Source organism: Podarcis raffonei, chromosome 16 (assembly GCF_027172205.1).
Source record: "Podarcis raffonei isolate rPodRaf1 chromosome 16, rPodRaf1.pri, whole genome shotgun sequence".
Classification (NCBI taxonomy): Eukaryota; Metazoa; Chordata; class Lepidosauria; order Squamata; family Lacertidae; genus Podarcis; species Podarcis raffonei.
The window spans coordinates 1,840,034-1,851,354 of NC_070617.1; the positions used below are offsets into that span (position 1 = coordinate 1,840,034).

The 11,321-nt window shown below is 45.2% G+C and overlaps 1 protein-coding gene across 1 annotated transcript; it reads left to right on the forward strand.

Annotated features, from left to right (window-relative positions):
• Positions 1-7,105: 7,105 nt before the first annotated feature.
• On the forward strand, positions 7,106-9,864 carry LOC128403765 (keratin, type II cytoskeletal 1-like). Its single transcript, XM_053368829.1, has 2 exons — positions 7,106-7,191; positions 9,022-9,864. Exon 2 carries the CDS (start codon positions 9,042-9,044, stop codon positions 9,513-9,515), a length of 474 nt encoding a protein of 157 aa, XP_053224804.1. The 5' UTR covers positions 7,106-7,191; positions 9,022-9,041; the 3' UTR covers positions 9,516-9,864.
• The last annotated feature ends 1,457 nt before the right edge of the window (positions 9,865-11,321 follow it).

Consider the following 11,321-nt stretch of genomic DNA (forward strand, 5'->3'; position numbering starts at 1 on the left):
GTCTAAAATTATCTGAATTGTTTTGAATGCATAGTGAATTTTATGTGATTGTGAATGGAGATGCAACATTTGATAGTTCTTGGCTATGTTATTTATTTTATGAAACAGTAGTTTTTCAATTGTGAGTTTAAAATATTTGCACTAAATTTAGAGCCAATCAACACAACTTAGATCCTCTTCATTTTACATGTTGGCAGAGGATCCCTGTTAAAGAATTCCACACATACTAATGGATCCCTTTGAAATTATCTAAATCCAAGTGTTTGTACTAAGAGTCAGCAAGTGTAAATTACTAAGATTTTATAATAGCTCTGGTCTGCTATGGCAGTGGTACATTACTCCAGGCTTAGTGGTAATTGTTGATTTGTTGTATATACACTGTAATGTCTTGGAGATATTTATACAAATAAAAACAACAATCTTGAAGACTTGCTTTGTGGATCTGACATTCAATACTTACCATGGTCACATCACCACATCTTTTAAAAATATTTATATATTTTACAGAGAAGCACACTAATCTTCTTTGTCCCTCCTGGAAAGAAGCCAAGTTTTTAAAAGGGATTGGGGGTGCTTAAAATCTGCTCTTGGTAAAATAGTTTCTAACAGTATGAAATATGAAAGAGAGGGAGAGGGAGAAACAGAGACAGAGAGACAGAGACAGAGAGAATAAAGCAAACAGAAGGACAAGTCTTGCTGAAGAAGAATCAGCATGGCTTCTGCCAACGTGAGTCCTATCTCATAAATGTTTCTGAATTCTTTGAGAATGTCAAGAAACATGTGGATGGGGGTGATCCTGAAGATACTGTGTCCTTAGACTGTGTGCTTTTGACAAGAACCTCCCCCCTCAGTAAATGTAGCAGTCATGGAATGAGAGGACATTCTGTCTTATGGTAAAAATAATGGGAAGCAGAGAGATTAGAAATAAATGGACAGTGCCAGAAAGTGGAATCCCCAAAGGTTCTATGGGGTGCCTCAATGATGATGATGATGGTGATGATGATTGAAACTGACCCCTAAGGAAGGACTGGGACCACTGTAGGTGAGGGTATTTCTGTAGCACCTTCCCAACGGGTGGTTGCTGGCATCAGGTCTACCAGGGTGACCAAAGTCTAAGGTGGCTTGAAATGGGTCTAGATAATCCATTTCATCCAAGATTCCCTGAAACTGAGGTCCCGCCACAGATTCCAACTGTTCCACTTAATCTGATTGATTTCTTACAATATGCCATTTTAGTTAAGGATGACACCTTCCCTGAATACAATCTGTAAAAGGTGCCAGAGACCAAACCTCAAATATTCTGAATGGAAACCTTGTGTGCTCTACTCCTGAGCAGTGTGCTCCCCTCTTCCAATTAATATATGCAAATAAACATGAGAAGTTTCCTCACTCTATTCCAGACCATCAGTGAGCTATTTCAACTGCCACCAGCTATTTGAGTTGGTATTGGCATAAGAGCTATTTGAGTTCTTAGCCTCGGGCAGCAAAATGTCTTGTGCTGCTTCTGAATCTACGAACAGGATAGTGCAAAAATTACCACTACCCCTAATTCCATGTGTGGAAGGTGGCTGAATTGGAAGCTGGAACTTATTTTATCCCATGCAATGTGAAAACAATGTTTCTAGCAACAGGTGCCTAGCACGCTAGTTTCCAGCCCTGGAAGGCAGCACCATAGTTTAACAGGTGCAGAACAGGTCTGTAGCATACATAGCTCTGGTTTCCAACACAAGGGGTCTCAGGGGGCTCAAGAGGGAAGGTTGGGAGTGGGGGACTGCCACTGCTGCCCTCCAGTATAATTTGCCTCAGGCAATTATCTCATTTGGTCTCATGATAGGTACAGTCCTGCTTAGGTTGAGGTAAGGGCTGACTGGTGCCCTTTGCGTGTGGAGAGGTGGAAGGCAGGAATACTAGTAATAGGTGGCACCAGAGAGCCAACAATAGCTTTTAGCTTTGTCTCCATTCTCCTCCCTGCTTGAGACTAAGGAAGAGGAAGACTGGCAGGAAGGGCTAAGTAATCAATTGGTTCGAAGTAAAAAGACAGCATCTTAAAAAGCAGAGACACCACCATGCCGACAAAGGTCCATATAGTTAAAGCTATGGTTTCCCCAGTAGTGATGTATGGAAGTGAGAGCTGGACCATAAAGAAGGCTAATCGCCGAAGAATGGATGCTTTTGAATTATGGTGCTGGAGGAGACTCTTGAGAGTCCCATGGACTGCAAGAAGATCAAACCTCTCCATTCTGAAGGAAATCAGCCCTGAGTGCTCACTGGAAGGACAGATCGTAAAGCTGAGGCTCCAAGACTTTGGCCACCTGATGGGAAGAGAAGACTCCCTGGAAAAGACCCTGATGTTGGGAAAGATGGAGGGCACAAGGAGAAGGGGACGACAGAGGACAAGATGGTTGGACAGTGTTCTTGAAGCTACCAACATGAGATTGACCAAACTGTGTGAGGCAGTGGAAGACAGGAGTGCCTGGCGTGCTCTGGTCCAGGGGGTCACGAAGAGTCGGACATGACTAAACCACTAAAAAACAACAACCACAAAAGGCAGGCGACTGAGACTGGTGGGGCAGTGTCCTTTCCAGGGTTTCAGGGAGGAGTCTTCCCTAGCCATGGAGATGTCAGGGTCTGAACCTGGGACCTGTTAACAGGGTATCCTGTTAAAAGGATCTGGGAGGAGTGGCTTCTGTCTGATGCCTAGATGGGAGCAAGGACCATACTTCTTCTCCAAAGGGGACCAGTTGGGGGATGCTCTGATTTGACGTAGGTCATAGGGGGTCGTCGTCCCCCCACTGGCTTGACCCTTAGTAACACTCCCAGTGGTCGGGCAGGAGTGACACACACAGTTGCTTACCACAATGCCTATGACCAAGCCTTCACATCTGTAACCAATAAATTGTGGCCTTATTTGATCCCGAACCAATATGCCATGTGTTGTCTGGTTACTTGCACCTTAGGAAACAGGGCCTCAAAACACAAGAGAAGCCTGGAGGGCCACGTTTGCACCACCCTTCTCCTGAGGTTCCCTGCCCTGGCTTGCAGAAAAGCCCAGCTGAAAACGCCTCAGGGTTTTCAATAAGTGAAGGAACCCAGAAAGGTTGTAATGTGCAGATCACCAGTGATATGATTTTAGCTATTCATTCAATCTTCATTCATTCATCTATTACATTTATATCCTCCCCTTCCTTCCAAAGGAGCCCAGAGTGTCAAGCAGTCAGTGATAAAACAATAAAAAATACATCTTATTCATGGCATGGAGAAAGTGGATCGAGAAAAAAATGTCTCATTTTCTCCTAACACTAGAACTCGTGAACATCCAATGAAGCTGAATCTTGATTGGGACAGGCAAAAGGGAGCACTTCTTCAAACGTCACTTTGTTATACCGTGCAACTCACATCTGCTGGAGGCAGCGATGGTCACCAACCTAGAGGGCTTCAAAAGAGCATTGGAACCATTTGTGATGGGCAAGGCAATGGTTTGCTACTAGCCATAATGGCTATAGTTTGCCTCCATGGTCAAAGGCATTAATGCTTCTGAATATGAGTTGCTGTAAACCACAGAAGGGGAGTAATAATAATTTATTATTTATACCCCGCCCATCTGGCTGGGTTTCCCCAGCCACTCTGGGTGGCTCCCAACAGAATATTAACAACACAATAAAACCCTCCCTGAACAGGGCTGCCTTCAGATGTCTTCTAAAAGTCAGATAGTTGTTTATTTCCTTGACATCTGATGGGAGCATGTTCCATAGGGAGGCCGCCACTACCGAGAAGGCCCTCTGCCTGGTTCCCTGTAACTTCACTTCTCACAGTGAGGGAACTGGCAGAAGGCCCTCAGAGGTAGACCTCAGTGTCTGGGCTGAATGATGGGGGTAGAGATGCTCCTTCAGGTATATTGGACTGAGTCTGAGTGTGTTCTTATGCTCAGATCCTGCTTGCAGGTTTGCCATAGAGGCATATGGTGGCCACTCTAAGAACCAGATGCTGGACCAGATGGGTCACTGGCCTAGGCCAGTAAGTTCTTCTTAAAAATGATATTAATATGGATGCAGACCAGGAAACACCTCTGCTCAAAGGTCTTGTTAGAAGAGGAAGGTCTTCAGCAGGTGACAAGAATAACAACATGAAAGACAATTGTCTAATATTCAAGGGAAAGGACATCCAGAGGGTAGCTTCCAACACACGGAAGGCCCTGTTTTTACATTGTGTGTAACAGAACTCCTAATAAGAGAGACTAAAAGAGAGAGAAATCTAATTCCAGTGACAGATTCTTGAGTTAGCCTCTGTGGGCTTGATAGGAGAGCTGAAAATAATGCCAATATATTTCACATCTGGCAAACCAAGCGTATACTCAATTCTGACCAAACTAAGCCACATAGAGCACAATATACAGCAGGAGGCTTTCGTTTGGTCAGAATTAACAGAGTTAACAGTAAATACATTACTTCTGGTAAATGAGACACCATAGCTGCTGGAGGGCTGTGAAAATTTGGGTCTTGGACTTTTTAGACTTGTCTACTCATGAACTGTCTGAAACCCAACGGGCACTTGGGTTGTCAGATGTCATTTTCTTTTCCAGCTCTCTTACCCCATTATGGAGATATGTTCCTATGGGGAGCTACCAGGCTTTGGAAAAGATCCACAACAGCCTTGCTGGAACACAAACATGTGGAACACCAATCCATGGCAGTGCTGATTTTTATTGGTTTGCCTTCAGCCTAGCAAACATAGGAAATGGAGAGGTCCCTGGTTCAGAAATTATCCAGAAATTATCTGAATTATCCAGACTATTCCCATCAGACATGAAGCAAAGTAGTAGCACACAACTGGTTGCTTCCAAATAAGAGTGGATAGTTCAGCTCTCCTTGCAGAACTGACATTAAAAAAAAAAATACTACAGCAACCATCAATGTGCACATTCTAGCTTACCAGTCAGAATAACCTCCCTCACCTCCTCCTCAGAGCCAATTTTGGGGCTGCAGGGGGAGAAAAATGGGGGAACCCCATTGCGCTAGCTATAGTCCTTGTGTGGGCTACCACTAGTGGGACTCATTCATTGTATCCAGCCCATGGGTTGCAACCCTCATTTCCCTTCCCACTGACTTCTGAGCCATGCCTTTAATTGCCATTAATTGGTTTATCATGTGCTTAACATTTTTGTTATGACAAGGGTTGGTTTCAGATCCAAGACTGGTTTCAGAGCCTTGCCTCCTACACTGCTTCCTTAGAGTCAACGGGGTGGGAGGAGGGGCGAGAGCATGAGCAGTAATGGGTATGCGTAGCACTGAAGACTGAGGGCAAGGAATGCGGACATTCCCTACCCAAGATTCTCCCTTATGAAAGAGGTTACAACATTTGAAGCTCATATATATATATATATATATATATATATATATATATATATATATATGCAAGTAAGTGGGACATAACTTATGGGTGGTGCAAGGAAAGCGAATAGAGAGAAGTTCTTCTTTCCTCTTCCATGTATGGGGCCATCCAATGAAGCTAAATTCTGGAAGATTCAGAACAGATAAAAAAACACACTTCTTCACACAGCACAGTTGAATCCATGGAACTTGATAGCTCCACAATGTACTGATGGCCATCAACCTTGATGGCTTCCAAAGAGGATTGGACAAATTCATAGAGGGCAAGAAGCTTATGAGTAGTCATAGTGGCTAAGCTCTACCTCCACTGTTGCAGTATGCCTCTGAATACCAGTTGCCGAAAATAGGTGGGGAGATTGCTTTAGTGCTCATGTTCTGGTTGTGGTCTTCCTAAAGCCATCAGGTTGGCCATTGTGAGCACAGGGTGCTAGACTAAATGAACTTTATCAAGTGGGGCTCCTCATACGCTCTTGTGTGTACCAAAGAGGGAGGGCTCTGGTGTCCTTGCCCTGCATGTGGGTTTCCTGGAGGAATCTGATTGGCCAATGTGAGAATAGGTTGATGGGCTGTGGTGCCCTATGGTCTATGTTATGAGAACTAGGTGGGTCTTTGGCTTCATCCAACAGGACTCTTCTAATGTTGAGGCCTCAATGAGATCCTACCTCTTCCACTTTCTGTTGCTGCAGTGTACCAATTTTGTGTACCCACAAAGGTCCGTATAGTTAAAGCCATGGTTTTCCCAGTAGTGATGTATGGAAGTGAGAGCTGGACCATAAAGAAGGCTGATCACCAAAGAATTGATGCTTCTGCATTATGGTGCTGGAGAAGACTCTTGAGAGTCCCATGGACTGCAAGAAGATCAAACCTATCCATTCTTAAGGAAATCAGTCCTGAGTGCTCACTGGGAGGACAGATCGTAAAGCTGAGGCTCCAAGACTTTGGCCACCTGATGAGAAGAGAAGAATCCACTGATGCTGGGAAAGATGGAGGGCACAAGGAGAAGGGGACGACAGAGGACGAGGTGGTGGGACAGTGTTCTCGAAGCTACGAACATGAGTCTGACCAAACTGCAGGAGGCAGTGGAAGACAGGAGTGCCTGGCGTGCTCTGGTCCATGGGGTCATGAAGAGTCGGACACGACTAAACGACTAAACAACAACCAATTCCCTTATTTCCTGTTCCTTATTTGGTTGCAAGAGATGTTCTGAGTTGCACATTGTTTGACAAGAGAGGGCATCATGGCTCACATGGTTTCAAACGTTGGGTCTCATGAATGCATCTCAGGTTTCAGGGCCAAGGAAGACCCCTCAGCCCAAGACTAAGTTGCTTCCTGTTAGGCAGAGCAGACAAATATTGGGCTGATGGACCATTGACCTGACTCAGTAGAAGGCAATTAACCTCTGCAATTTTCTTGGGGAGATTAATGCTGACTGCCTGGTTAAAAGAGAAGAGAGAGAAGGAAGCGCTAGATCTAAATGACAGGGCTGTGGGTAATCATTGGTGGAACCTCAATTAAATCCAAGGCAATTTCACAAAAGATGAGACAGATAAATTCAAAGGTGGAATGTGTGGTTTTCAGATGGCTGATGGAGGCCTGGAATCCAGAACACAACAAAGCAATTTGGGATTTCAGGCTCTCAACTGCTCATATCATCCCAGATTAATTAAGCCCTCAGGCAAAGATGGGTGTCTCTCTTTCCAGTTCAGGGACCAAACATGAAACTGTATAAAAGGGACAGGGGAGCCCCGGACTTTTCAGATTGCTCCGTTCCTCTCTACATCCAAACGAAACTTCTTCTAACCAGGTAAGACTGATAATCTATTCGTTTCTTTGTTTATTATACTTATGTTTGGTAGATTGACTACCAATGTAGGAATTGGCCTTATACCAAGTTGGTCCACCTGGCTAAGTATTGTCTACACAGACTGGCAGTGGGTCTCCAGTGTTACTACCACCAACCCTTACTGGAGATGCTGGGGCTTGAACCCGGGTCCTTCTGCATGCAGAGCAGATGTTCTACCCACTGAGCTATGGACCTTCCTCTGCTGCTTCCAAATTGTAACAGGCAGGCATGGTGCAATATATTTAGAGATGTTTGGGTGTGTGTATAGCAGTCTCCTTAGGCTCTGGCTGTTGATGATACAGTACAGTTCTTGACTCACCTTTTCAAAAGGTGTGGTGGCCAAAGGAGCTTCGGTTGGACTCATGGCCTGGTTGAGAGTCAATATCTTAATGCACCAAAGTGGCTCTTCCATTTGTCTTGACGAAGAACTCTTTATTATATATCCACTTACTTTTAATAACCCCATCAATGTCCATGGAAATGAAGTTTCCGGTCTAAATTTTAACACAAGAGGTTGCAATGGTCACCAGCATGGATGGCTTTAAGAAGGGACTAGAGAAATTCCTGGAGGATGAGACCACAAGCCATGAGGGATTTGTTCTACCTCCATTTTAGGAGGCAGTATGCCTCTGAAGAGCAGAGGATTCTGGGCCTCACAAGTGGGGAGGGTTGCTGTTACTTGTCCTGTTTGTGGGCTTCCCATTGTGGTATCTGGTTGGCCAATGGGAGAACAGGATGCTAAACTGGATGAGCCCTTTTTGGCTTGATCTGGCAGGACTCTTCTTACATTCATCCGGGAGTGGGAGGCAAGCAGGAGGCTGCCAGAGCTTTTTACAACTATCAAAAATAGTTCTAGTTACAGGTAGGTAGCCGTGTTGGTCTGCCGTGGTCAAACCAAAATAAAATAATAATAAAAAAATCCTTTCTGTAGCACAATAGAGAACAACTAAGTTAGTTATTGGTATGAGCTTTTGTGTGCATGCACACTTCTTCAAAAATAGAACACCCTTGCTTTCAAGCTTACAATCTCAAAAGACATGGCACAAGAAGGAAAGGGGATGAGGAAGGCAGAGGGGGAAAGCAAACCCACTGTTTCTTAGGTAAAGGATCTTCACTTTAGAAGGAAGAAGGGAAGCACCATGACAGCTCCTTCTTTGGCTGAGGGACAGGGCCAAGTTGGTCTTCCCTTGCTGTGATGCTCTTCTGGGAGGCTCCTCAGCACTGTCTCCTAGAACAACTGCCACTTGGAGATGAGGAGCCTTTCTGGGGAAACCAGCTCCTGACCCTTTCTTCTTCAGCTTCAGATAAGCCTAGCTGGATCAGGCCAAAGGCCCACCTAGTCCAACATCCTCTTCTCACAGTGGCCAACCTGTAGGAAACCTGCAAGTAGGACCCAGACACAAGAACAACTCTACTCTTCTGTGGTTTCAAGGAACTGGTATTCAGAAGTATTACTGCCCTCTGACCATGGAGGGCAGAGGAAAGCCACTGTGACTAGTAGATATTGATAGCCTCATCCTTCATGAATCTGGACAATCCACTTTTTAAGTCATCCAAGATGGTAGCCATCACAGCCTCCTGTGGGAGCAGGTTCCATAGTACAACTCTGTGCTGTGGACTTTCTTTTATCTGTCTTGAATCTTCCAACATTCAGACTCATTAGATGTCCACAAGTGCTAGTGTTAGGAGAAAACATGTTCCTTGTGCCCCCCACCCACCCCACAAACCCACAATTTATTCCAGACCAGATTTTCTAATCCATTCATATTTATCCTTCCTGTTGTTCCACAGCCAACTTCCAAAACACAGCCATGCATTCTAAAAGTCAATCCTGCGCTGTCCCATCTATTGGTCTTGGACATTGTGGATATGGCGGTGGATACGGCGGTGGATACGGCATCGGAGGTGGCATCATCGGAGGTGGTGGCATCGGAGGTGGCATCATCGGAGGTGGTGGCTTCGGTGGCGGCGTATCATCCAGCAGCCTTGGCATAGTCCCCGGGGCCAATGTTTCCTGCATAAGCCAAATTCCATCATCAGAAGTGGTGATCCAGCCAGCTCCAGTTGTGTTGACCATCCCAGGACCCATCCTCACTTCAAGCGAGCCAATGTCTGTTGGAGGTTACAGTCCATGTGCTTCCGGTTATGGCTACGGGTCTTCTGGTTATGGCTATGGGTCTTCTGGCTATGGCTATGGCTCTTCTGGTTATGGCTATGGCTCTTCTGGAGGTTACCTCGGTGGTGGCTACGGAGGTGGCCAGTCATCCAAGGGTCACCCCTGCTAAGCCATTGTGAGAAGACCAGGACTATCCAGAAATCGCCAACCCACCAATACGGACTCTGTAGCCAAGTTTATGGGTCTGGGCTTCAACTAATGTTGAGCTCCAGACTTATGAATGGTTCTCCATGTATGTGAAAGATGAAAGCCCTGTTATGTATTCTTTTCTCCCAACTATTTACTTTCCATAAGTGTATATTCCCTTTTCCACATTGCTCTCCAGCTACATAAGGACCAAAGGTCCATCCTATATCTACACGTCTCACTTCTGAGAGATTATTCTCTTGTTACATAGCTTGGTTGTATGTTTTCTTGATACTCTTCATTTTCTAATAAAGCTTCCTTTGCATCATAAACTGGCTTCTTGCTGTTCTTGTTCGGTGGTAATAATAATAATAATAATAATAATAATAATAATAATAATAATAATAATTTATTATTTATACACCGCCCATCTGACTGGGTTTCCCCAGGCACTCCGGGCAGCTCCCAACAGAATAATAATAATACATTATAAAACATCAAACATTAAAAACTTCCCTAAACAGGGCTGCCTTCAGGTGTTTTCTAAATGTCAGGTAGTTGTTTCTTTCCTTGACATCTGATGGGAGGGCTTTCCACAGAGCAGGCGCCACTACTGAGAAGGTCAGTGATTCTAAACCAGGAATGGCTAATATTTCCCAGTCCAGGAGCCGCATTCCATTGTGGGCCTCATTCCGGGGTCCGCATGCCATGGGTGGGCAGAGATAGACCTAGAAGTAGCCAAAGGAATGAATTGGGTCCTTCTGGATCAGTGGCTCCCTCCTCGCTCAGAACAGAAGCAAATAGGGTTGGAGTAGATTGATCAGGATTGACAGGATTGATCAGGATTGATCAGCGTAAATTGACAGCAGTCATGAAATGAAAAGATGCCTGCTTCTTGGGAGGAAAGCAATGACAAACCTAGACAGCATCTTAAAAAGCAGAGACATCACCTTGCCGACAAAGGTCCATATAGTTAAAGCTCTGGTTTTCCCAGTAGTGATGTATGGAAGTGAGAGCTGGACCATAAAGAAGGCTGATCGCCGAAGAATTGATGCCTTTGAATTCTGGTGCTGGAGGAGACTCTTGAGAGTCCCATGGACTGCAAGAAGATCAAACCTCTCCATTCTGAAGGAAATCAGCCCTGAGTGCTCACTGGAAGGTCAGATCCTGAAGCTGAGGCTGCAATACTGTGGCCAACTCATGAGAAGAGAAAACTCCCTGGAAAAGACCCTGATGTTGGGAAGATGGAGGGCGCAAGGAGAAGGGGACAACAGAGGACAAGATGGTTGGACAGTGTTCTCGAAGCTACGAACATGAGTCTGACCAAACTGCGGGAGGCAGTGGAAGACAGGAGTGCCTGGCGTGCTCTGGTCCAGGGGGTCACGAAGAGTCGGACACAACTAAGCAGGTTGACTAACAACAGATTGATCAGGTCAACGTCAGGTAGGGAACCCCTTGTTTATGGGGACTGATGCTACGACAGGTGCAAGCAGGAATCAACTTACAAGTCCCTAAAGCAGCCTTTCTCAACCTGTGGATCCCCAGATGTTGTTGGACTACAAGTCCCATCACTTCTGGCTAGCAAGGCCAGAGCTCAGGGATGCTGGGAGTTGTAGTCCAACAACATCTGGGGACCCACAGCTTGAGACAAAAAGAATGATGGAGAGTTAAATGAGGCAATTGCTCAAAATGTTGATGCCTTTGGAGAGGTTCCTTTATGGCGGAGAGAGTTAAGAGATAACAAGATGAAGATAGCTGAGTGGGCAGCAAAAGAGGCAGATGCGGTGAC

What these genes read in the sequence shown, in the direction of transcription:
- LOC128403765 (XM_053368829.1), top strand. Translation starts at nt 9,042, where the DNA reads ATGCATTCTAAAAGTCAATCCTGCGCTGTCCCATCTATTGGTCTTGGA.